The sequence below is a fragment of the Myotis brandtii genome, unplaced genomic scaffold (genome assembly GCF_000412655.1).
Source record: "Myotis brandtii unplaced genomic scaffold, ASM41265v1 scaffold802, whole genome shotgun sequence".
In the NCBI taxonomy this organism is placed as follows: Eukaryota; Metazoa; Chordata; class Mammalia; order Chiroptera; family Vespertilionidae; genus Myotis; species Myotis brandtii.
The window spans coordinates 2022017-2049970 of record NW_005371230.1 but is presented as its reverse complement, the minus strand read 5'-3'; the positions used below and the strand labels follow the sequence as shown (position 1 = coordinate 2049970).

Here is a 27954-nt window from a genome sequence, read left to right as displayed (position 1 = left end):
TATATGTGTGTGTGTGTATATATATGTGTGTGTATATATATATGTGTGTGTGTGTGTGTGTGTGTATGCTATGACCTCAGTGTAATCACATCTATATGATATTGGCATAAACAACGACAAATTGATCAATGGGATAAACTAAAATTTCAGAAATGGATCCCATTATATAGGGAAATTTGGTATAAAACAAAAAAATGTTTTTTCTATTCAGTAGGATTTGATAAATGGTGCTGGCACAACTGGCCATCCATCTGGAAGAATATAAAGTTGGACCCATATATCTCAGCATATTCAAAAATAAATTAAGATGGATTAAAGTCAAACGTAAAAAATAAAGCAGTACGAATTCTAGAAGTTGGTTTGAGAGGCTGAATAACATAGCAAGGACTCGACCCCAGGGCTGCAGAAAGCCCCAGAAACAATGGCTTCAACACCTAACAGAATTACTTTCTCATCAAACGGAAGCCCAGAGGCGGCTGCTGTCAAGGACCCAGGTTCCTCCTGGGGGTGTTTGCTCTGCCATCCTTAGCCTGCGGGCTTGTCCTGGGGAGGCGCAGGTGTTAGCTGCGGTTCTGTATTCCTGGGTGAGATGGAGACCAGCGAAGGTGAGAAGGCGTCCGGCAGCAGGCTGTGTCTTCTTGCTCCCCTGCGCCTTCCTCCGACATCTCTTTTTTCAGAGCCGTTCCACTTGGCTACGCTGAGCTGCAGGAGAGGGAGCATTTACTATATTTACTTTCCAGCTTTTATAAGAGGCAGGCCGGGGAGTGGCGGTGAGTCTGCGCAGCCTGCCCCGGGGACTGTATGCAGGCCCGAGAATGGAGGAAGCCATTCCAATAGAAACAGGCAATCCGGAGGAAAAGGCCTCCAAGGCTTTTGTAATTTAAAATATTTTATATGTACATGGAAATGCCATAAGCAAAATTAGTATATGTATTGGGAATGTGTTTACAGTCCATAAATCATTATATATATATATATATATATCTCCTATATAATAAAAGGCTAATATGCAAATTGTCCCCTATACCTGGAGGTCCACCGGGAGTTTGACCAGGGGACAGGGCCAGCCAGCCAACTTCCCACCTTGGGAAGCAGGAAACTAATGGAAGAGGCTACTGTGGTGAGAGGTTTTCCTGGTTGGGACAAAGCATTTCTCAGCGACTGCCTCATAGGGTGGAGTCCTGCCCTAGTGCTGTCAGTCGGGTCCTCGGAGACAGGTCACTGCACAGATGTGCCTGCTCCATCCTGGCTTCCTCCATGTCATTTTCATGGGAAAATGTCTACTCCTCCGTGTCAACAGCTAACAGGATGCATTCCTAAAGCAAGGACTTGCTGTACAGCTGTGAAGTTCGGGCTTAGTAAGACTCTTAAAAAAAAAAGCAACTTATTTATCAACTGCTTTCCTCAACACTTGACTCAAAATGGCGTTAAAAGTATGTGGAATGAACACAATAAAATCTATTTAGAGAAATATAGGAAGAAAAAAAGGAAGGGAGGGAGGAAGGAAGGAAAGAAGAGAGGGAAGGAGGGAGGGAGGGCAGGCAAAATCTTGACAGGTTGTCTTTGGAGAGCGGGGCTATGAGGGAAAACCTGGGGATTTTAAATTGCCAAAGGTCAAAGGCCAACAACCATTCCCGCGGAGCCGCGCAGGCTGGGTCTGCACGTGGTGAGTGGGAAGAAGCCCTCTCAGGCAGGCAGATGCAGGGGTTCATGTCCCGCTGTCTTGCACGTGGTTTTCAACTCGGGGGTGAACTCCATTGTGGGAGCGAAGGCGGGAGATGGCAAAGGCTCTGAGTTAGTTTAGGGATGAAATATAAACCAAGAGTTCCGGGCACTAAAGGGAAGTTTGCTCCACTTCCACCCGAGGCTTATTCCCCGCTTCCTCCTCCCTGGACTGCGGGTGCTGGTCTGATGTCCTCAGCTTTGCTGTGTTCCAGTGGCTGCCCTCCTCTGCCTCTGTCTGCACAGCCGTATCTGATGGAAGGTCTTTGAGGTCCTCTAAGTCCACATTGTAGATGAATACAACTGAGACCAAAATTCACTTCACACCTTCCTCAGCCCAGAGCGGGTGAGCTCAGAGCCAGACATACCCGGGGTCAAACCCCATCATTTCCGGTTATTTCACCTCATTTCTACAAAGCTTTTTGAAAACCACAGCAAACAAGTAAATGTGTTCTTGAGTGTGTTTGCAACCATGGAGTAAGCATGGGTGGTTGAGCGGTCATAAAAAGGACTAAATGTAAGAGGAAAAAAATGATAAGTCGGACTTCATCAAAATTAAAACTTCTACTCATCAGAAGATATCCTTAAGAAAATAAAAGGGCAAGACGCAGTCTGAAAGTTGTACATGCACATACATGTGTTACAAAGGACTTGTATCCAAAATATATAAAGAGCTCCCATAAATCAATGACCAAGAGTGCAGTTTTCAAGTGGGCAAAAATCTTATGACAGAAACTACACAGAAAAGACAACAATGTTTAATTAGCACATGAAAAAAATGCTCAACAGTATTAGCCATCAGGGAACTGAAAATTAAAACTACAATAAGACACTACCACTCACCCATGAGAATGGCTAAAATTACAAAGATCCAAAGCACCAAATATTTAGTGAGGATGTGGAATAACTGAACTCTCGTGTGTATTGCTGATGGGAGTGTAAAATTTTTTTAAAAAGGCACAATTTCTTTAGAAACTGGCAATTTCTTATATAAAGTCAAAAATAACATCTCCCCCAACCCCTTGACCCAGCAATTTGTGTCCCAAGCATTTACCCCTAACAAATGAAAGCGTATCTTCAAAACCGGCCCAAACTGGAGTCACCAAGTGAACGGATGGATGCGAAAGATGGTATCATATTCGCGCGGTAGACTACAACTTGGCTGCACGAAAGAACAGCCCATTGATTGATACCCCCGCCCCCCTCCCACAGCCGGGGAGAAGCTCAGCAACCTTCCAATAAGTGAAAGGATCCAGAATTCATACTGTCTGACTCCGTTTATACAAAGTTCAAGGACAGAAAAAAAAATGAATCTGTCATCCAAGAAGTTAGGGCCCAGGTTGCCTGTGGGGCTGGGGGTTGACTGCGGGGGAGGGGAGAATTCGGGGGAGGGGTGATAGATGTGCCCCATTTTGTTTGGGCTCCTGGTGGATGCATTTGTTTAAATGCACTGAAGTGCAACTTGAAACTTCTGCGCTTCAGATTTGTGGATTTCATTGCAGAGAAAATTTACCTAAGCAGCAATCCCTTCAAGGACAAAAGCTAATGAGCGTGGGAAACGGGTGTGGTTGCTCATGGACTGTTTGGGGTTTGTGCTCTCCCTGTCCTCCAGCTTCACGAGTGGGGAGGTTTCACTTGGTGCCGGGGCAGCCGCACACTGCCCTGCTGAGCCTCGGTCCTCCTACTGGTAAAAGCAGACGCTGCTGCCATTGAGTGTAAAGTTTTGCTGGATAAAGACATTTCGCCCATGAAGGCAGTAGCATCCACAGCCCACTCAGGATTGTGCTGAGGGAGGATGTGGGGTTGGTGGCATACACGTGGGACTGTGCCTTTCAGATATTTTCATCAATTTCTAAACAGAAAAAAAGCACCCATTTTTAGCTCTTAGATATATTTTCTTTGACAGCTTTATTGCTAGAATATCACTAAAATGCTCAATAACTTTAAAATCTTTCTGCATGCTCTATGTTCCAGAGAGGTCAGCAGAATTAAATTCCTATTTGTTAAATGTGAACCACGAAAGGAGTACGTATCGTTTTAGAATGCCACCAGGAGCCTTGGACAGATGCAAAAATAATACGAATAAAGGCTTTAAAGATACTAATTCTGTGTTTTTCAGGACCATTTTATTCCGCTTTGGAAGTGGGATGGAAAGACATTATTTTCTCTTCCTCTTCTTATTTCTGTTATTTATTTGCGTTTTTTTGCATTATGAAAATAGATGACACATTCGGGCATGTTGGAAATCGGCAAAGAGGAAGATTTGAGAGCCAAGAGCAAAATGCTTTTAATTTTAAAGACTGCGATTTAGTTTAGTCTTGGATGCCATTATGGTGAATAATGGGAACGGATCCTAGACTTCAAAAGAAATATGACCATATGGTCTTACCATTCAGCTCCTAATGCTGCTATGAATTTCCAGTTCTGCCCCGAACGCTTCATTTCCCCGGCGTTCTTCCTCACCTCTGTCATCACACAAACACGAGAGGAATCTACATCCTTTCCCGTGTTTTCTGAAACCGTCCTTACTGGCGCTGAGCAGACTCTTTCTTTGTGAAAATAGGGTGGTAAAAAGAAAGACCCAAACCTGCGGCTTTAATGAGATCCACCGGGCTAATTACTGCGACTCTGAAGTTTATGACTTTTAAATATTAACTCCTTAAAATGATTCATGTGGAGATCGCAATGATTAATCCGCCTGAGTCACAATAAATGTCAGCGGCAGGATTAAGGGGTTTAGAGGGTCATGTTTGCCCAACCTTAAACTTCTGCGCTTAAAGACACAAGTTAAATGGCCCCAGTTTATCATTGTTTCCAGTTAATGTTTCCCTCCTTCGCTCCCTCCCCAGTTCCCCCGCCCCACTGATGGTTAACTAACTTGGGCTGTTAGCTGGGCAAGGGCTTCTTTGCGGCTTGGCGGCCAACTGGTCTTGTAGATTACCTGCCAGAAGGTGTGAGCAGATAGAGATGGCTTAGAGCCCTCCTCCTGGCACAGTGCGGGTAATCCTTTCCCCTGCCTGGGCCTTGATTGGTCTGCTGTCTTGAGCCCCTACTCACTGCTAAACGTGTACCTGGTTCCTGGCCACACGGCCAGTTCCGGATCTACGTTGTGAATCACTGCACAACTTCCTTCACGATTTTTTTTTCAGAGAGAGGGGAAGGGAGGGGCAGAGGCAGAGAGAGAGAAACATGGATGTGAGAGAGACACATCCACCTGTTGCCTCCCACATGCACCCCGACCAGGGCCGGGAATTGAGCCTACACCCGAGGTACACGCCCTTGACCATAATCGAACCCGGGACACTCTGTCCACTGAGGCAAACCGGCCAGGGCTGCCTTCACCATTCTTGCAGAGCTGCTGCTTCCTGCCAAAGCCGCGCATATTTATACCAGTTCCTCCTGCAGCGTCGCTGGCAGACAGACGGCAGTGGGTCTGTTGCAGGCATGTTATCATCCCCGCGTCTTGGATTCTTCCACAGCAGTAATTACTAAGTAAAGTAAGAAGCAAGTTCATTTCCAGAACGCATTTGATCAAGACCAGCTCGAGAGCCGTGTGTCTAATGCCGAGGGGTTGCCAGGATCAGAACCGCGTGCTCTGGTGGCTGGGAATGGAAGTCCTCGCGGTGGGCGCTTACGAAGATGCTCTCCTTCCCAGTTCGCAGACTCGGCACCTGCCTGCTCCCTTCGGAGCCATCAGAACTGCTGTGCACGCGTCTGCCCTCCCCTGGGCTTCCCAAGTCTCATCCTAGAGGGAAGGCCTCTGCTCTGGGCTTTCCTCCCAATCCTGCTCCTCTCCTCGCAAACATACTCGGGTTTCCTTCTTGTGCTTCTCATCAAGTTAATTTTATTTCATTTTTTTTTAATTTAAACCATTTTTTTTTTCAATGACACTTGACACACACTATTATATTAGTTTCGGGTGTGTATACCCAGTGATTGGACATTACCTAACTTAGTAAGTGATCATCCCAATAATTCTCATACCCATCTGACACCCTACATAGCTATGAGACTGTCACTGACTATATCCCCTATCCAGTGGTCAGCAAACTGCGGCTTGCAAGCCACATACGGCTCTTTGGCCCCTTGAGTGTGGCTCTTCCACAAAATACCGACTTCTGCGCATGGGCCACGAAGTTTCAATCGCACTGTACGTGCACTCCCGCACGTGGTATTTTGTGGAAGAGCCATACTCAAGGGGCCAAAGAGCCGCATTTGGCTCTCGAGCCGCAGTTTGCCGACCACTGCCCGATGCTGAGCTGCCCCTCCCCACAAGCGTTCTGTAACCACCAGTTTGTACTGCTCAGTCCCTTCACCTTGTCACCCATCCCCCACTTGTCCTCCCATCTGGCAACCATCAAAATGTTCTCAGTATCTATGAGGCTGTTTCTGTTCTGCTTGTTCATTTATTATTTTTTTTTAGATTCAGTTGTTGATAGATATGTATTTATTGCCATTTTATTGTTCATATTTTTTTTTCCTCCTTCTTCTTAAAGAAGATCCTTCAATGTTTCGTGTAATACAGGTTTGGTGATGAAGAACTCCTTTAGCTCTTTCTTGTCTGGGAAGCTCTCTATATTCCTTCGATTCTAAATGATAGCTTTGCTGGGTAGAGTCATTTTTTAAATGTAGTTTTGTGTAGGGACTTACAAGTAAAGATTTATGCCCTCATTGAAATTTCTATCACATGTTCAAAGATGGGTATTCTGTTCAAACAGTTGACAAATTTAACTTAAGAAGGTTAAAGCGTTTGGAGTGTCCCATAAAATATGCATTAGGACTTGAAGGGGAAAAGTTACATACATTCCTATTACTGTGTGATCTCCTTATCATTTTGCAAACACAGCAGGAAAGGGAACTCCAGATAAGGTGGTGGTGACACTAATTCTACAAATATCAAGTAAGGGCTGTTTGCCCAATTTGTAGTTTTGTGTTACACTGCACCCTTGGAGGAAATGTCACTCCATGTCTGAGAACAGATCACTCCATCCAAGCTCACAATAACAAAGGAGAACACCTGAAGACGATTCTAGATTATTCCCGTGTATTAAGTTCCTATTGATTCTTCTATCTATTTCCCATGCTCAGTTTTGGGGGTTGTGACTATATAAGAAGTGGTTTTTATCGTGTAATAAGTATATTATCTTTTTCAAAACCCATATATGATAATGGGGAAAGAAAGCATTGGAATGATATTTCAAAAACTGATAGCGAGACAAACATTGCTCCTATTTTTCTTATAGTACTTCATTTCTTCACAATAAACAAGGAAGGGTTTCTAAAGCCCAGCATCTCCAAGAGAAGATAATAAATTAATTATTTCTAATTATTGAACAGAAGCTATTAACAGCAAGTCAGGAAAATATAGTTTTAAGAAGAAGATAGACTTTAATTTTTCTTTATGTTTTTAAATTAGTGCAATTATGAAAAGTAAAAATTCAGAGCTATAAAATAAAGAATTATTAATTTCCTTCACTTACAGCTCCTTCTAAATGATCCACCAGAACAGTTACTTAACTTTCCTCACTTTTATTCATGCTCAAAACCAGAAGCACTTATGTAATTCGTTGGCTCTCTACCTTAGTTTCCAAAAATGGGATTATACTTCGCAACTTGTATTTTTACTTAAAATGTATGGAATAGGCCTCCCTCCAGATCTGAGGATATAGGCCCAGCCTCACTCTGTCTTGTCTGCTAGCCACATGCAAGGGGTCTACAACTTACTCAGCCACTCCCTTTATGGTACACTTTCCAATTAATTTAATTTGTGCAACAGTGCCATAGTAAGCCTGTATATTTAAGATCAGGTGATTTTATTTCTATAGGATATCATCTCAAATAAAGTAGACTTTTTGATCAAGAACAGTGATGGCGAACCTTTTGAGCTCGGCGTGTCAGCATTTTGAAAAACCCTAACTTAACTCTGGTGCCGTGTCACATATAGAGATTTTTTGATATTTGCAACCATAGTAAAACAAAGACTTATATTTTTGATATTTATTTTATATATTTAAATGCCATTTAACAAAGAAAAACCAACCAAAAAAATGAGTTCGCGTGTCACCTCTGACATGCGTGTCATAGGTTTGCCATCACTGATCTAGAAAGTGTTTTTAATTTTAATAGAAAAAATATTTTCAACTACTAAAGCAGTGTAGAAGGCAAAGGAAAAAATGATAGCATAAAGTAATAATGGATTCTCAGAGCAGGCCCACGGGATCACCTGCTTTTAGGAGAACAGGGATTCTTGGTTTGTCCCCCAGATTTCAAATACCCATGCCCCATAGCCCACCTCTTCATTGCAGAGTTGCTGTGTGGCCCAGAAGAGAATGGACAATAGCAATGATAAGTGTTTTTGAGGACATGTGGAAATCAAGGCCCTCATATGCTGCTGGGGGGAATGTAACTGTGTGCGGTCACCGTGGGGAACCGTCTGGTGCTTCCTCAAAAGGCTAAACCTAGAGCAACTACCTGACCAGCAGCATTTCCCATAGGTTTATAATAAAGAGAAGGAAAAGCATATGTCTACATAAACATTTGTACACTTTATTGAAATCGCCCGAAAGTGGTACCATCTCAAATGCCCATTACCTGATGAATGGATAAACTGTGGTCTATCCATACAATGGAATATTACGCGAGCATAGCAAGGAATGAAGTACTGATACATGCTACCATACGGATAAACCTTGAAAACTCTGTGCTAAGTAAAAGAAGCCAGTCGTAGACGCCCACACATTGTAGGATCACTTTTATTTGAAATGTCCAGAATAGGTAAATCTATAGAGACAGAAAGTAAATTACTGGTTGCCTAGGATTTGTGAGAAAGGGAGAACAAGAGGGTAAGTGGGAGAGGACTGATTGTGGGTACCAGGTTTCTTTGAGGGTGACAAGAGTGTTCTAAAATTGATTGTGATGACAGTTGCACTCATGTCCCTCATGTGGAGTCTTGCTCTTTTGAACTCACAAGTAGATGCCTTGCCTGTTGGTGAACATCATTGCATTGCAGTTTTCACAAAGCTGTCCCTGCTCTGACTAGGTTGTGAACACTACATGAGGAAGAGGCCAAATCGCTATCCAATCCCCTTCTTCTGTGAAAGGGCTAACTGTGCCGTGTGCCAAGATCCCTTGAAACATTCGTTCTCACATGGTCTTTTCCACCTTGTCACATACCATCACTCATTTTTGAAAATGTGGGCTTTTTTTTAAAAAGATACAGCCTTCCTAGGTTGTGTTCATTCAGTGTTTCTTTTACATATTTTCAAATGTATGAGTGTCATAAACAAAATGTCTAATCTCTTCCTAGCTAACCTTACCTTTTAATCACAATGGATTTCATCCTTGGGTGGACTTGATTCTGGCTGCAATTTATTGCTTTGGGACTGTTTCAAATTGCAATGGGAAAATTTGTTGGCCCTGCTGATCAAGGTCACCAAAATTCAACATGCAGGACATAAGTACTTATTTCACCAGCCTCAGCCAAACAGACTTCACATAGAGACTCCAAAGAGCAAAGAAAGAAATTAAGGAAATGCCGTTAGAACCGTGGCAAAGACCCCAACGCAAAGAAGCAAGCCATGGCAAATAAGATAAATGCATCCTTATCTCTTTGTCTATTGAAGCCAAAGCTGACGTAAGACATGATGGTCAGGTTTTTAACCCAGATCCAGACGCATCTTTGCTGCCTTTTTCTGCCTTTGTCTTTCCACTTAGCAGTGGCTTGAAGTCCTTCCTCAACAACCCCGCCCAACCCTCTGGCTCAATGACCTTCAGTCAACTGTCTTTGTTCATCTTCCCTTTGCTGGTTAACACTGCCTGTGTGTGCTTTCCAGCTGTCTGGCCCATCTTGCTAAACACTGCTGCATTGTGGGAAATAATTTATCTATCTATATAAAAGTCTAAGCAACTGACCTACCATTCAACCATTCAACCGTTCGACCGTTCAACTGGTAGCTATGATGTGCACTGACCACCAGGGGGGCAGACGCTCAATGCACAGGCATGGAAACATGGAACATACTGATGAATCTCAGAGGGAAGCGGGGAGAGGAGAGGGTGGGAAAAGATTAACCGAAGATCTTATATAAATACTAGAGGCCTGGTGCACAGATTCATGCACCAGTGGGATCCCTAGCCTGGCCTGCAAGGAATGGGCCAAAACCGGCAATCCAACATCCCCCGAGGGGTCCTGGATTGCAAGAAGGCGCAGGCCAGGCCGAGGGACCCCACAGTGCACAAATCCATGCACCGGGCCTCTAGTCCTATATAATAAAAGGGTAATATGCAAATTGACTGGTCTCTCTGATGCACACTGACCACCAGGGGCAGACACTCAATGCAGGAGCTGACCCCTGGAAGTCAATGTGCTCCCACAGGGGAGCTCCACTCAGCCACAAGCCAGGCTGACTCTGTGAGAGCAGCAGCTGTGGCCGGAGCCTCTCCTGCCTCCTCGGCAGCGCTAAGGATGTCCGACTGCAGTTTAGTCCCACTCCCCGTGGGAAGTGGGCCTAAGCCGACAGGTGGACATCCCCCGAGGGGTCCCGGACTGCAAGAGGGTTCAGGCCACGCTGAGGGATCCCCCTGAGTGCAGGAATCCATGCACCGGGCCTCTAGTTCTAGTATAATAGGTGTTTGTATCAAAACAAGGAATCCTACAAGCAAGCATCTATCACCCAAAAGGACAAATGACAACAGCAGAATTTGAAGCACTGAGGCAGGCCTAGGGAAGAGAGATGTCCTGAATGTGGGGGTGGGGTGGCTATTCTGAAGTGATTTGACAATGATCCTCTGTCCACCCTCAAATTGTACATTTCTCTATGATCATTACTGTCATTTACCCAGGGGTTTATTTTTAACCTATGTCTTGTTTAGCCTTTCCTTTAATGCTGTCACATTTACATAAAGCATCGCTTAAACCAAGTCATAACAGCCTGGAAAGATGAAAAAATAGGATGATACTAGCTGGAACACAGCTAGTAACTGGCTTTAACTTAGGTTCATTGGAGGTCAAGTTCAGTGTTCCTTCCTAGTGGAAACAAAAGCAAACTTGAATTCAGCAAGGGAACCCAACAGCTTGCCTGCTAGCTTGCATTTCAGAAGCAGCCCTTAGGAGTCTTGAGTCATTGAGACATTGATTTCCCAGGCTTGGGTTTTTAAGGAGTTTGGGATGCACCACATAGCAATGCATAGGGATCATCGGTTAGATATTCATTTGCAAAGTGAATTGTGTTTACTTAACTGGATAACCAATAGCAAAGACTGCAGTTTTCTGCTTTTCTTCACCTCATAGATTTTTGCATCAAAATGGCAACAGTGTGAAAAGTCAATAACATGGGAACGTTTCAAGTTACATTTCAGAGACTCAAAAGGGAGTTTTTATTGTCTTTTAACTTCTCTTATTTTTATTCTGCAATGTGGGCACCTCCCCAAATACGGGAAAGATGCCATGGATCCTATCATTCATTCTCACCCTTTAAACATGAGAGTGTGTGCTTATTTTGAAACATCAGCATGTCGGATGGTAATAGTTAACTGTTTTAGTCCCTTTCTTCCCCTCTCCCCACTTTACATGTGATGCATAAGTAAGAATAGGGAAGCTCTTCCCCAGCCTTTCCATTAACTGTCCGTGACCTTGACCTTTGCTGGATGTGGATTTCTAAGTACAGTCCACACTAACTCTTAAATATACCCGCAGCCGGGTCTGGCCTCCGGAAGCTTGGCCACTGGCTCGCGGTCAGCAGGCTATTTCCCTGTTTTCCTCCCCATTTTTTTCTTTTTTGCTATTTCCTTTTTGTGCATACTTTTTGGTTCAGATACTTATTCACATCTCTCTGATAAGCACAGTTTGATTGGTAGCTAATTGTAGCAGCAGATTTTCATTATTGATGAGTGTCATTGTCAGAATCCATTTGGAAGTCTGGCCGAGATGTAGCCGATTCCAGCTTCTGATATGACCGCAGAGTCAAGCGATTAACCACACGGTTCAAATGTGCAGAGGCCTGGAGGGCGCTCATGTCTTTACCACCAAATAGTTACTGTATTGTGCTTCAGGTTTGGTTCATTTTTCTAGAAGATTCTACATATTATTTTATCACAAATACTACATAATACCTTAATATACAGTGGTGGGCAAAAAAGTAGGTTTATGTTTGTGAGTATGTGAAGTTTACAGAGTTTATTCTTGTATTATTATTTATTAATTGTTGTATTATTTGTTGGTACTAGAACTGCAAACCTACTTTTGCAACCCCTGTATAATCTATGTTATTTCTCACACCAGCCAATTAACTTTAAGAAATAGCAGTAGGAAGATGAAATCTATGAGTACTATAAATGCTCACTATTCTTAAACAGTTTGTATTATGTGGCAGCATTTAAATCAGTCTTTATGTACTATTTTTTTTCCATGTATTTTGATTCTGGGTGGCTAAGTCTCAGGCTGTCCCATGCCAGCAATGGACATGGACGAGCTACCTGTACCTACATCCTACAACCAAACACTTCTCTGTCTTCTCATCCATAGTATCATAAACATGCGAAATTTCAAAAATAAATTCAGAACTGGAAATGTCATTAATAACAGCGGTCATTTGAAAGTGTCACCTAATTTAAACACTTTTGCTTTAACTTATTGCAGTGTCAGGAGTTTTAATATGCTCCATTTATTAGTAAAGGCCTGCAGGGTTCACGGCCATTTATTCTGCAGGGGACTTGATTTTATCATTAATTTTTAAGGACGTAATGCTCCGGTACATGTTCAGAGTGCACTTTATTTGCAAGAACTGGTTTATTCTAATCAATACAGATGTCCAGGTGTTGATTAAAGCAAAACATTTAGAAAGTCAGATGTGGGCAAATCTTCAAGACATTACACTCCGAATTGAGTATATGTACACCCATGATATATGCTAATATTGGTGGTGAACTTAAGGTGAGAAGGAACACTAAAAACTGGCCAAGCCCCCTTTTCTACTTATTCTTGAGGGCAATCTTTTCTCTTCCAAAGAGGTAACATCTGGGTGGGAAAATCCTATCATTTGAGACTAGCACCCGGACACAGACAATAATTCTGACACTTTCTGATGCTTTGTAAGTCTTCGGAGCTAAATTCCATCCCCGAGAGCAAGTCCTTCGTCTGGGCTGGGTTTTCCTGGTCTCAGGCTCCCTAGCCCACCTGTCTGGGGTGCTTATGGGTTAAAAGGTTGACAGAGGAGCTCTAGGTGGGATGTGTGGAGATTCAGCGGGGAGGCCCAGCCTTGACCCCCCATAATTGCACCCCCTGACTCTGTGCCATGCAGCGTTCATGTAAATACCTGGTGCCTCTAGCTGGAAAGCCTGGGTGCTTGAGTGTATATTGTTTGGAAAGTTTCTTTAAAGAAAACAAAAGCACTGAAACTACAGCTGAACCTATACTCACTGGCTGTTGTCTCTTTTTCCCCCTAATCAGGACAGAATTTTACCCTAAGGCAGTTAGGCGTGTGTGAACCAGCAACTCGAAGAGGACTGGCCTTTTGTGCGGAAATGGGGCTGCCCCACAGAGGTTACTCTCTCAGTGCAGGGTCCGACGCCGACACCGAGAACGAAGCCGTGATGTCCCCGGAGCACGCCATGCGGCTGTGGGGCCGGGGCGTCAAGTCCGGCCGCAGCTCCTGCCTGTCCAGCCGGTCCAACTCGGCCCTCACCCTCACCGACACGGAGCACGAGAACAAGTCGGACAGCGAGAGCGGTGAGTCCACCTTTGGCTTTGTGATGTCGGCGTTCAGGGCTTCGGTGTTGGTGGACGACGGCGGCTTGTTCTTCTTCCTCTCTTCTTCCCTCCTGTCCTGCCTTCTCTTTCTTCCTTCTGCCTTTCTTTCTGTTTTTAAGGCAGTAGAACTTGAGAAATGACCTTGAAGAAGGCTGTTTGTTTTTTTTCCTGGAAAAAAAGATCATTATTCGAAATGAGATTGTTCAATTACGCAAGGGGTCTATGATGTGTTCGTTCGCTATCGTTTTTGAAAAACAGTTTAATCGTGTACAGAAGAAAAAAAAAGAAAGATTAGCTTTGACTTATCTTGGACCATGTCACCTATTATCCTCTGTAGGGCCTCAAAGCCAGAGGCGATAAAGTTTACCCCAGAGCCAGCTGGCAATCAAACATGTCTTTGTAAATGCCTCTTGAAGACATCTCAAAGAAGTTGCAGAATCTTAGGATGGATGAGTGAGCACACAGAATAGTTTATTACCCGGGCTCCAGTGTCTGAAGAACAAATTTGATCATGCTTCAAACTTACTCGTTGATGAGAGCAATTGAAATCTGGGGGAAGAGGGGGAGCGTGGCCTTTGATGTGCTTTGGGGGCTGGATTACGATGCAATTAAATCCACGCACAAAATTGGATTTCAGGCTCTCCCAATAGCAGCTGTGCATGTGGGAAGGAAAAATGCCTTTAGAAAGTACGGGGACTTTTTTTCTGACCGCCCAATGCAGGAGAGTAGAACGGTTGACGTATATGCGATAACAAGTTTTAAGGAAAACTTCATTTCAGTCGGTGCCGCTTCTAGGACGAGCCGAGTCTCTCCTCTGCACATCACCTCGGCAGAGCCCTTGCCGGTTCGGTCCGGCTGTGAATGCTCCGTGTGTATCGTGCATCAGAAAGCAGAGAGAAAATCACAATGAAGGACTAGCGTGCCCTTTGAAAAGAAGGACCGCTGTTTTGCCATTGATCTTTCATTTTTGTGATTTGCTGAGCCAATTTGGCAGCTTTGCTTCGTGATAGGGAAGCAGGCGTGTGGTCGTTTCCGCTTCAGCTCGGGGACAGTGTGAGGTGGTGCCCGGCGCTTCTCCCTCCTCAGCCTCAGCATCTTCTTTCCGGTCATGAAACTACAGTGTAGTGTCAGCCGGCTTCAGCAGTGTCTTAGGTGGAATCCCTTAGCGCATTAGACCAAAGTCAAGATCAGTTAACCATGCGCACTCACCCCATTCATGTTGGAACTGTCAGCTTTGGGTGGAGACTGGCTTTATTCCAACCCCAAAGAGAACACAGGGGCGGCGCTTGCCGACAGCCTCCATTTCCCCGGCCAATCCATTCACCTCGGGAAAACCAGGTTTCTATCCATGTTCACTGTGGACTCAGAAGTCACTCGCCGTAAATACATGCGAGTTGGCATAACCAGTGCTTCCTGTCGGCCTGCGTCTGCCCATAACAGTCCTTGAGCGATCGCAGGTACAATGCTTAGATTCAAATGTGGCTTTTGGCTTTTGATTTCCCTAAAATGCACGATAGCATGTATGATGGTTGTAGGAAGAGCAGGACGCGGGAGGCTGACGCACGCGGGGCTGACTCTCCGCATCACTGGTGCCCGTCTCGGCGCCCGTTGGGTATTTTTCCACGTTGGGTCAGCTTGCCTTTCCTACCCGCAGCCTCCGGAGCGTCACTTTCTCTCTCCCCATACGTGTACCTGTTATGGTATCTGCGCTGGTAAAATAGAAACTAATGTTATTGTTTTTAAAAATGATGTATCTGCAAAAACTATCTTGCAGTGAATTCCCAAACACATGCCATATTTTTTCTTTGCAGAAAATATAAAACTGCCAACTGTGCAAACTGCAGTTACCAGTGTGTATACCCTGATGACTGAGAAGTGAGGGGAGACTCGGGAGCGCCCCGCACCCCAGCCCTCCCCACGGCCGGATTATTATCACCCAGAGGAGGACCTCGCTCCCAGGACTCGCAGGCCGTGCTCTGGGAGCGCAGTGCAGGCAGGAGGAGCTGTGCCCTCGCAGGGCTCCAGGTTGCTAGGAGGCAGGAGAGGCGGAGGAGGGTGCCATGGGCCTCTCGCTGAAATGCAGAGCCTTTGGCAGCTTTTGTGGAGAGTAAACAGGTCGCGAAGGGAAGAGGATCAAGTGTCAGAAACGATGTGTGTTGAGTTGGGCAGTGATGACTTGCGCCTGTGTGTAATCTTTTCCCGAGGTTTGGCGGCGGTTGTTTGTTAAACATTTTGATGGTCTAAGAACTCCTAACAACAGAGGTCAGCTTAGGGAAGAAAACAAAAGAGGAAATGCAGTAGATAGAACCACCGCTTCGCCGGCTGCTGTGCCACAGATTTCAGATGTGTGTCCCCGGGAACATTTCAGATTAATTTATTTGTCCTGAGTTCCCAGTGACTAGTCGGGAGGAACAAGATTCCATTTAAAGTAATTAATTACGTTAAGGTCTGGGGAAGCATCCTTTTCTGAGGTGTTTAGTGGAGCTTGGAATTTTGAATTATGGAATTAAACAAGAGTATTTAGGATTTTTTTTCTCATATTAAAAAAAAACACACACAGGACTTTTTTATTTTTCTTCTCAGGCTGGCTTATGGTAAAAACTAAAAGTTGCAATCATACTCACGGTCTTCTCACAGCTTTATAAAACAAGTAGAGGCCCGGTGCACGAATCGTGCATGGGTAGGGTCCCTAGGCCTGGCTGGCAATCAGGGCTGATGGGGGCCTTCCGGCTGTCAGCTGGGGCCTTCCATAGTTCCATGCCGCCCCCAGCTATGGGTAGGGTCCCTAGGCCTGGCTGGCAATCAGGGCTGATGGGGGCCTTCCGGCTGTCAGCTGGGGCCTTCCAGAGTTCCATGCCGCCCCCAGCTGGTCAGCGCACATCATAGCAAGCAATCAAACTCCCGGTCTCCCGGTCAAACTCCCGAGGGGACACTTTGCATAGTAGCCTTTTATATATATATATAGATATCCTCAGCATTATTTCATACAGTGTTTTAGCATCACTGCTCCTTCTCATCAAATATTTCCAACCTAAAATTACTATATATACAAGTCAGTTCTATCCTCCTCGGGTATGTCCATTGGTCCGGCTTTGAAAAACGATTCATTTTCCAGTTCCATTTGCCTTTGGCTTCCAGTTACTGTCATCGTTACATTGTTATCCAGTCTGCACGCGCTTGCGTTGTGTCCTTGAAGGTCCTGTGACGTCACTAAAGTTGAAAGGGGAAGGCCTTGTGCAGGCCACCCTACCAAAAGGAGAGGAATTTGGGAACCAGACACGAACTTGTTTTCATTCTGTTGAGCCTGGGAGTTTGCTGGACTGTGTTCATCATTTGAAATAACCGTGAATAAGGCTATTTTCCCCAGGAAAAAAAAAAATGTTATTCAACATTTGTAAAATTATGCAAGCCGAGTGCAGGATGTTCTAGTTATAACTTCAAAGAAGAGTTTAGCAACTAACAGGGATTAAATTTCACTTATTTATTGATAAGGAGGCCACCAGTTCAAGTGAAGACGGCGCTGGGACTGCTGGGAGGCTAATGAAATTTTGATGGTCTGCGCATCCCCCGAGAGTGGAAGAACATTCAGGCTGTGTCACACGTCTCCGTGTTAGCAGAGATTCGAAAACAAGCGATAACATTTATAATTTCACAAAGCTAACTCTTCCCCAACCATGGGGGTTTGAAATTAGAAAGCATGTTGAGGAGGCAAATTTTTCCAGTGTATTGAGTTTTATATGGAATTCCAAGTGTTAATTTTGTTCCAAATTAAGGATATGAAGCCCATCCTTTCTTGACACAGACTGATGGCCGTGGTTGTCTTTGTCCTGCGACACTGCCAGGCGCCAGAGCCAACACCGGGGGGCCCGTGGTTGGTGACCGCCCAGTGGCAGCGGTCCCAGCGAGCTGCTGCGAGGTTACGGCATAGCTGAGGGCAGGCCCAACTCCAGGGTAGACCAGCAGGCTGCTCTGGGTTGGTGCAGGCGTCTTACCTCCTTGGATGTATTGCTGCAACACCCCTGACTGATGTGCAACTGTTCAGCTTTGCAAGTAACCTGGCCTCGGTTCCCACTATCTCCATAGATGCCGGGAACAAAGAACTTTCGTCTAGAACGTCCACCTTTAAGCTTTAGAAATGTCAGCTTGTGCATCTTTTCCCAGAAGAACCCCAGCATATATTGGCGTCTTCTGTCACATCCCAGGGTGGTGTCACGAAGATGCCTGGGTTGGGATCACGCCAGTTGGGGTTAAATCTTTTCTTTAACTCCTGGCTCTTTGTTTCTGAATCACCCCAAGGTCAAGTTCCCAAATTCCCATCTCTGCCTGGTTGTACCTTGAGTTCTAGAGATGCGTGCCCTCCCGCTGCAGGTCCTCCTCCTCCTCCTCCTCCTCCTCCTCCTCCCTGTCTCCAGCCTCCTCCCCACCCTGGGGAAGCAATGACCGTGAGGTCAGGCAGACCCGGAGGAGGACTGGCACTCCTCCGGTACCTCATGGTGATTCGGGACCTCGAGAGCCTCCACTGGGGGCCAGTGTTGAGAATGTCACCTTGTAGTGGGCAGACCACCTGGGTTGGACTTGGTTTCCCGCCTCCCGGCTGTGTGACCTTGGGCAAGTTACTTAACCTCCCTGTGCTACGGTTTCCATAGGGCTAAAATAGAGACCGTGGTAAACGGTATACAGTCCTTACTGCTTGTTGTGAGGATTCATTGAGTTCAGGTACTTAACATGCTCAGAGCAGAGCCTGGCGTTGGATGAATTCCAGATTAAGTGTGTGGTCCCAGTATTTATAAAAGCTGGAAAATTACTGTTTTAAAATATATTTTTATCGATTTCAGAGAGGAAAGGAGAGGGAGAGAGAAAGAGAATCATTGATGAGTGAGAATCATTGATCAGCTACCTCCTGCATGCCCCACACTGGGGATGGAGCCCGAAACCCCGGGCATGTGCTCTGTCCAAGAATCAAACTATGATGTCCTGGTTCATAGGTCGATGCTCAACCACTGAGCCTCACCGGCCGGGCTGGGAAATTATATCTCCATCATAAATGGTGATGAAGTTTAAGTTAGATAAAGAATGTCAGGTACCTACATAGTTCTGGCCCACAGGAAATGCCCCCCCACCTCTCCCATACTCCCCCACTGTCCACATTTGGGAAGATGAGGGGGAATCCCGGTCTCCTCCAGGGCAGGCACTGGTGAACTGCAGACTCGGGAATTTCTGTCACCATTTATTGATTCTTTTCTTTTTCTCCAAAACCCCACATCCTTTTGAGTTGACTGTAATGAAGTGGCTGTACATTGAGTGGTGATGATAATTAGTGTGATGGCGGCAGACTTCAAAGGCCTCAGCATCTCCTCCCCTCCTGGCCAGCGGACATTTCAAAGGAGTGTTTCCCTGGAAGGCATGATGCTTTGCCAGCCCTCAATTCAAAGGCAATTTCACTGATGCTCAGCAGTTCGCACCATCAGAGAAATCATTCCTCAAGACTCCCTCTCACCTGGGCTCTTAGCAGTACACCTACCACAGGACCCCACTCATGCCCGCTAACCAGGCTGGTACTGAAGCATTAAGGGCGCATTTGCCTAACAGAGGGTCTAACATTGAAGGGCAGTATTTTTAGATGCAATAGATACTTGCTTTGCCAACTAAAGCACTTCAAGGAGGTGACGTGTCTTTTCAAAAGTGTTTTAATAAGTTGACTTTGTGTGTGGATAGATAAAGTCTAAACGTTGAGTTATTGTACTCTATTTTATTTTTGTTTCTTTTGTTTTTTTGTTAATTCTCACCTGAGGATATTTTTCCATTGGTTTTTAGAGAGAATGGAAGGGAGAGGGAGAGACAGAGAGAGAGAGAGATATGAGAGAGACACATGGATTGATTGCCTCCTGCACATGCCCCGACCAGGGCCAGGGATCAAACCTGCAACCAAGGTATGTGCCCTTGACCGGGAATCGAACCCAGGACCCTTCAGTCCACAGGCTGATACTCTATCCACTGAACTAAACCAGCTAGGTCAAGTTATTGTACTTTAGAAGGAAAAAGGGATGCCCCTTCAACCCACTGGGTGAACTATTGTGATAGCCTTTCTTCAGTCTCTCAACAGAGTCCTTGAGCGATTTTGCTATTGAAATTACCATGTCAGGCCAAACGTGTTCTCAGAAAGGGTGGGCCGTGTAATTTTTTCTCTTTCTGAGCAGCTGTGTACAGTGAGAGAGAGGAAATGGACGGCCTTGTGGCTAGTCTATTACCACGTAAATTCTAGCCTCGTTTGCGAGAAACCGCTAGTGGCATCGAGGTGCCCTGTGATGTCAGGTACCCGTGATCCTTCCCACAGGGACACCCGTCATTTCTCTCCTGGCTCTGCTCACAGGGGGGTAATGTTTGGGTTTCCTGAGGGTAATGTAAAGAGAGTATATTACTTTGCCTAACTAGCCTAATTCCATTCCTTCAAACCTCCTCCAAGAACCTTTCAGCCCACTTAGGAAATTGATTGTGAGAATTAAGGTGGAATTCCTTTGCTGCGAGAAATAAATGGTGTTTCAGTGTTATTCTAATTTTATGAGATTCCATTACACATACTAAACTATAACTTGAATATAAATTCCATTATGGGCCCTCTTCTGGCATGTAATGGTCAATTCTGGCATGTTCAACGGCTGTAAATTATATTTTATGTTTTAGGTGCTCTGGGATGTCAAAAATCGCAAAAGTAATATGTTGCGTGGTTATTAAATCAAGCTTCGAATTAAAGTGCTGCTTTGCAAAAATATAGCCCAATAGTTTCTAATATATTTAAAAAATGGCGGTGCCTGGATAGGGATACATTTATAGTTTAAATAGTAACTTGTCACTCTTTTAGCAAAAACTTTCTTATTTCATTTAAGGATGAAATATATTCATTTTTTGGACCTGTTACAAGTCGCTTGAACACAGCAAGTTAGGATTTAAATGAACTTTTTCGGTTTAATATGAGGGAACTAGAATGTAGAGTACTGTAAGTCTACTACCATTGTTGCTATCACTGACATACTTCCATGCTTTAATATCTTCCGTTCTAAGCGGATTTTCAGAACCTCTTGGCCTTTGGTGGCTCTTCCCAAGAGTATTGCCATTCCTACAAAACCCAATGTGTGTTCTCAGTACTTCTGCCCAAAGTATATGGAGCATACGCCAGCTCTGTTTAAATTCTAAAGATCTTTTATTGTAGATTTGAATCCAAAGTCAAGCGTCCTATGCACATATCAAAACTGGTGATGGTCGCTACTTTGATTTTTTGAACGTGTTTTGATACCCTTCAAAACCACAGTGGTAGCACGACATTGTTTCAGTGAATGAACTGAGCAGCAGCGAATGCTGAATCAGGTTTACTGATGTGATTATCACTGACACAGAAAAAAAAGAAGTGTGAGAGCTGTACCTCAATAGCTACCTTCACAAGTCATAATAATTCTGCTATTAACATTGCATACATATGCAATAATTACCAACTTAAAAATTAGCCGGCTATTTCTGGCCAAACATTTCATTAACTCACCCACCCCGAATGCCTTAGCAGGCCCAGACCAAGTGATTCCTTGGGCCTTATACAACCCCCGGGCCGGATGTCCCCCACCCCATGGAAATCTTACACATGCTTACTGAGCGGTGTGAATAATGGTCTCTTTGTACTGGGATTTTGCTGCATTTATCAGTTGACCTGAGGTGGTGTTTTGTAATGAATAGACTGTACATGAACTACATGTAAGAGCCTTTTAAGTGCCTATTAAAATGGATACAGATGCACATAAACTTGAGAAAAGGTCAATTAAAAATGTCTTACGAATATTACCTTGGCTTTAAATTTCATTTCAAGTTACACGGAAGCTGAAACTGAACAAAGATGAGGGGAGACTTTTTGAGTTGATTTCTTTTTTTTTTAATTGTACACTTTGTTTTATTTTATTTTTTATTGTCTAACATTTTACATATTTCTCCTTTTCCCCCGATTGACCGTGGCTCCCGCCCCCCTCCACCGCAGCCATTCCCACCCCGGGGAAGCCCCCACTACCCCATTGTCTGTGTCCATTGGTTATGCTAATATGCATGCATACAAATCCTTTGGTTGATCTCTATCGCCCCCACCACCACCACCTTCCTTGCCATTTGTCTCTGGATCTATTTTTATTCATCAAATTATGTTGATCATTACATCCCACATATGAGTGAGATCATGTGATGTTTATCTTTCTCTGACTGGCTTATTTTGCTTAGCATAATGCTCTCCAGTTCTATCCATGCTGTTGCAAGTGGTAAAAGTTCCCTCTTTTTTACAGCAGCGTAGTATTCCATTGCGTAGCTGTGCCAGTTTTTTAATCCTCTCATCTGCTGATGGGCACTTAGGTTATTGCCAAATCTTAGCTATGGTGAATTGTGCTGCTGTGAACATAGGGGAGCATGTGTCCTTTCTGATTGGTGTTTCTGTTTTCCTGTGATTTCTTTTTAGTAGATCAACTACATCTTCATTCGATGACTAATGCATGCTGGGTATTGTCCCAGGTGTTGGTGAAACAGTGAGTCAGACAGTCCCTGGCTTCCAGAAATCCATAGGCTGGTTGGGCAGACCGGGAAGTAGACGTGGTAACTGCATGTTAGTGTGGTACGTGGGGTTACATTATGCAAAGTCAGTGTCGGCACAGAGCACGCTGTTGCCAACAGAGAGGAGAGAAGGTTGCCGGAAGGAGGAGGTGTTGGCATTGGCACTCAGGCGTAAAGGGTGTGTAGCAACTCAAGATGTAGACAAAGCAGCGAAGGAGAAAATGTGAAATCCCCGAGGACTATTCCCAGAGCCCTGAGCTGGGTGCCCGGGACAGGGTGTGTGGATGAGGGATACGCGTTGAGGCTGCACAAGTGGCCGAGACCACATTACAAAGGGCCTTCAGGGCCGGCTGAGGAATTCTCCTCTAGGTCGGGGGTCAGGAACCTTTTTTCTGCCAAGGGCCATTTGGTTTTTATAACATCATTCGCAGGTCATACAAAATGACCACCTTAGCCCTACCCGGTTTGGCTCAGTGGATAGAGCGTCAGCCTGCAGACTGAAGGGTCCCAGGTTCAATTCCGGTCAAGGGCTGGTGCCTCGGTTGCAGGCTCGACCCGCATCCAATCAATGTGTCTCTCTCACATCAATGCTTCTCACTCTATGTCTCTCCCTCTCCCTTCCACTCTCTCTAAAAAACAGTGGAAAAATATCCTCATGTGAAGATTAACAACAACAAAAAAGAAAGAAAAGAGATTCTCAAAACTACGTAAAATAAATAATACAATATCTTGTAGAAAATTATCAAGTTAAAAATTAGCCTACTATATTTGGCCAAACATTTAATGAACTCACCCCTAATGCCTTGGCAGGGCCAGACCAAATGATTTCTTGAGCCTTATGCAACCCCCGGGCCGGACGTTCCCGCCCCTGCCCTAGGTCATGGGGAGGTTCTGGAGGATTTTCGTGCAGCGGAATCTTAGGGTCATGCTTACATTTTACAAAGTTCTCAGAGGCCCGTGGAGGGTGGAGGGTCTTTCCCATGGAGTGAGCTCAGAGGTGTAGCTCTGTGCTCTCCTCAGCCAGTGCCTCAATCTGCAACCGAAGTTGGTGCCGAGTGGAAATCGAATGGACTCGGAGGTTACCCTTGAAAGCAAACTCATCCATTAAGTAATATCACAGTGATCAAATGAGAAAATATAAAAGTTTGAATCAGGAATCTGGGGGAGAAAGAAGAGGGATTCAAATAGACAGAATGAAGATTTGATGATTCATTCATTGCATTGGGGTTAGGGAGGAGGAAGACATTTTAAAAGACCTTGAATATGCAAGACTGGGTAGTGACGGTATCCTCCAAGTTGGAGGTTAGAGTATATTTTTCATAGCAAAGTGAGTAATTCAGGCACGGACAGGTCGAATTTGAGGCGTTAGTGTGACAGCAAAGTTCAGAATCTATGAAGCAATTATATATGTATATGTCTATATACAGATATATACAGATATACATAATGTTAATTTGTTTAAAAATGTATACTAGTAGGTTTACAGTTGTTCATATTGAAACTAATACAGTGTTTTTCAAATATATTTCTATTGATTTCAGAGAGGAAGGGAGAGGGAGAGAGAGAAACATCAATGATGAGAGAAAATCGTTGATGGGCTGCCTCCTGCACGCCCCTTACTGGGGATTGAGCCCACAGCCAGGGCATGTGCCCTGACAGGGAATCCAACCGTGACCACCTGGTTCATAGATCGATACCCCACCCCTGAGCCATACTAGCGGGACGAAAATAATACAATAATTAATAGATGAAAACACAAGAATAAACTGTCTTACATACTCACAACTGTAAACCTACTGTTGCCCGCCCTGTACTGAGGGATGTGCATGACTGTAGTGAACGCCGTGGGGCAGGATCCAACCTCTCAAAGCAAACAGAACGAGAAAAGGAGAGGAGCGAAGAGAAAATCCCGAGGTCATCACATCATCACAGGGAACAGAGGGGCACCCACTGAAGAAACAGAGGTGCCTTCCATAGAGACAAAAAGAAAACCAAACCACGTCAGTTCTCAGAAGACAGGAGAGACAGGCGTGATCAGCGCAGCCACGCCATCCGAGAGCCTCGCAGGCCAAGTGCCAGCAAGGTCCCTGTCATGTCCCTGTGGCTTGACTGCGAAGGAGGCATTGAGTTCTGGGGAGTGGACGCGGTCATGGGGGTCAACGTGCTGAGGGCGGAGAGGTGGACACAAGCCTAGAAGGTGGCGCCAGCAAGTGTAGGTCCCTCTTCCCAAAGCTCAACTAAGGACCCAGGGAGCTCAGCGGGAACCTCCAGGCAACCACAGGGGCGGGGATGTGTTCCCATTGGAGGACGTTTCGGCATCCTTCTGAGGAAAGGCAAGGAGCCAGTACAGTCGCGAGAAGGTGAAAGCAAAGATGATTAAGGAGGAAATTAATAGAGTCTGGCTTCTGAGGGATCGGGAGCTGCACATTCCCAGAATATAAATTTATGTAGCTATGAATCCTTCAAAGCTTTTTATCTCTTAAGGTAGTTTTTATCTCGCAACTTTGTGTACATAACTAGTTTAGTGTTTGCCATAGAAAATGTATACTTTAAAGAGATACATGGCTATTTATACAGCTAAAAATCATAGAAGATATAAAGTCACGTGGTATAAATTGATGGTATTTGATGGAACTGAGGTTCTATGTCATCAAAATATTTGGGGAAAGTACATTATTATTCAAAATTGATATTTTATTTTATTTTAAATAGTTCTATTAAACTAAACAACAACAACATAGCGCATATTGTCTAATGGAAAACAGGTAGTTTTCAACTCTGGAGCCTGAACTAATAGGATTGTTGTCCTGCTCCGGATACAGGGTACCTTCTCATTCCATCCCATGATCCTTGATGTGTGCGTTGTCTATATATAAATGTACAGATATGTAGCAAGTATACAGGCACATATAAACACATACGATTACATTAATAGCATAAGAGTTTCCACCTTAGTCACTCCACATGATTTCGCACTAGCTATAGTAAATGTCTTTTTTTGCTTAAAAACAAGATACAGCTCTGGCCGGTTTGGCTCAGTGGATAGAGCGTCAGCCTGCAGACTGAAGGGCCCCAGGTTCGATTCAGGTCAGGAGCATGTACCTTGGTTGTGGGCATATCCCCAGTGGGGGGTGTGCAGGAGGCAGCTGATTGATGTTTCTCTTTCATCAATGTTTCTGGCTCTCTATCCCTCTCCCTTCCTCTCCGTAAAAAATTAATAAAATATATTTAAAAAAACAAACAAAAAAACCAAGATGCATGCCTCCAAACATAAAGTTATATAACAGATTGGATTTTCAAGAAACACTCTTGAGACATTACTAAACATTAATTTTTTTTAAAAAATACACAAAAGGGGAGCAAATCATAAACCACCTGAAAAGCACAGCAGTGTTGCACAAGTGGGATGTCCATGAGACAGGGACACGGGCTGGGAACAGCCCGCGTGGCGGCTATTTGCACAGTGACATTTGGAAAGTTGTGTCTTGGTAGAAGAATTATTCAGACTACACTGAATAATCGGTTTGTCTTGCATTGGTTAATATCATACTAATCAATGGAAGTGAACTTTCCCTTCCAAATGGTTTCTGTAGGTGCTAAAGTTCGCGGAGAGAGACCTTCACATTTCCTCACAGCAGATGGAGGCTCCTGGGGGATTTGAAAGCGCTTGAGTGAAATGTCAGTTGCTGCAGAAAACAAGTCTGAAACATCCCCTTGTAACGGACTGTGTCATTTACTGTGACGGGAAGACCGTGGCATGGGTTGTACGGTACCCAGTGGGCGTATAGGTGAGCGTGGTTGTCTACATGAGCCCATGTAGAGTCTCAGGCTTCTGATACTCGTTAGAATCTTTTACGTGTTTAATCACTATTTGCGTTGTTCTGCCTCGATAACCCAGGTAAAATGATAGGTAATGACAGAAGGATAAAAATGGAACTTGAGATTAAACAGATTTAAGTATAAAATATCTGAATGTTTAAATTCATGTCCTTAATTTACCCATTCTAATTACATAGCATTCTATGTTGTTTGGACAACACAAAGAAGAAAATGGATAATATTAACTGGTCTCTATATTGGCATTTATACTTTCAATCTTTATCTCTATGCATTTCTATTACATTTGCACATTCTGTTTTGACCTGGGTTTCCCCATGTTATTAGATAGTCTTCTACTACATAATACTTTTTCACGCTGTGATTTATTTTGCATATCCACTATTCTGGACATCTAAAATTTTGCAGCATCCTCGTTACAAATCGTTGTTTCACTATTATAAATTGTGTTGTAATAACTATCCTAGTGGCTAAATCTTTGCCACTAATTCTATTATTACCTTAGGATCAATTCTTGAGAGCAGGGCATCAGAGCCAAAGGGTATATGCAATCTAAACCTTTTTATACACTGTCAGAATGCCCTGCAAACAGCCCCGTTTCAATTTATACTCCCACCAGCAGCATTGAAAGGTGTCTTTTTCCCACACGCCATCGACAACCAATGTTGTCATGCTTTAAATTCTGGCGATTTGATGGATGAGACCTAGTATGTTACTGTTGTTGTAATTTATATCCATTTGATTAACAGTTTGAATATATTCTTATATTCTAGGTGTGTGTACTGTTTGTATTTCTTTTGTGAATTGCCAGTTCATATACTGTGCATCATCCTACTGGGGTATGTGAAGAAATGGGTCCCAGGACATAGGGACAATGAAGAGAGAGATGGCAGGACGCTGCTTCTGCTGTCCCCCTTGTATTCAGGTGGCCTTGATGAGACAGGATTGGTTTCAGGAGGATCTGGTCTGTGTAAACATCTCCTTACATGCCGGCCTCTGCTCTGGGGCACATGCGTAAGGGGCACAGCAGTGATGAATGGTCAGGCATCGTGCAGAAGAGCGGGCAGAGCCCACACATGTGCTCCTCGAGTCTGGCAGGACACCCCCTTGCTTACACTGTACACTCCTGTCAGAGATTCTAGATGCCAAGAAAGTCTGCATTTACTCCAGCTCAGAGTGCAAAAGCATGGCCGCACAGTTGCTGTCCCCTTATCAAATGAATTAAAAACTTTAAGCAGGTGATAATAGCAGGGGGAGTATGTCTCTTTCCATCAATCCATAGTTTGTTGGAAAAGTGCAGGAGATATACAATTATACACATATATATATATACATATACATATACAACTATATATACATATACAGGTACAAAATATACACATATAACTATATATAGATATGCCAATACATATGCATGTGCAAATACATATGTATACATACAACTATATAAACATAGACATAGACATATATGTATACACTAGAGGCCCGATGCATGAAATTTGTGCAAGAGTAGGCCTTCCTTCCCCCAGCTGCCGGCACCGGCTTCCCTCTGGCACCCGGGACCCGGGCTTCCCTCGCAGCCCCAGCTTCATCTGGAAGGACATCAGGTCTAATTAGCATATTACTCTTTTATTATCATAGATACACTTTTTTTCTTATTGAATTGCAAGTGGTTTTATATAAAAAGCATCTTAATTACACTTTGTCTCTTTTAAAAGATCCATATCTTAATCTTTTGCAAATATTTTCCTCAGTTTGATTTTGTTTAAGATATCTACACTAATAAAAGAGAAACATGGTAATTGGCGTACGACTGCTACCCTTTTCATTGGCTAATCAGTGAGTATATGCAATTAACTGTCCAGCCAAGATGGCGGCCGGCAGCCAGGCACTGAAGCGAGCACGAGGCTTGCTTGCTGCAGACTCCAACGTTCCCCGCCTCACTTGCTGGCCTCTCATCTGCAAGTCTAAGCAACTATATACTATGTTGCAAATAAGAAGCTAAACAGAACCCCAGAAAAGGGCTTCCATTCAGCCGGGCTCGGACCTCAACATTGTATCTATGTTTTCAGCAG

General features: G+C 44.3%; 1 protein-coding gene across 1 annotated transcript in view; it reads left to right on the top strand.

Annotated features, from left to right (window-relative positions):
* Window positions 1-27954, top strand: part of TENM3 (teneurin transmembrane protein 3) — a 600673-nt gene that overhangs the window by 178483 nt on the left and 394236 nt on the right. The window contains exon 3 of the mRNA XM_014531397.1: window positions 13169-13447. Coding sequence (XP_014386883.1) covers window positions 13169-13447 — 279 coding nt within the window. The remainder of the gene's footprint in view (window positions 1-13168; window positions 13448-27954) is intronic.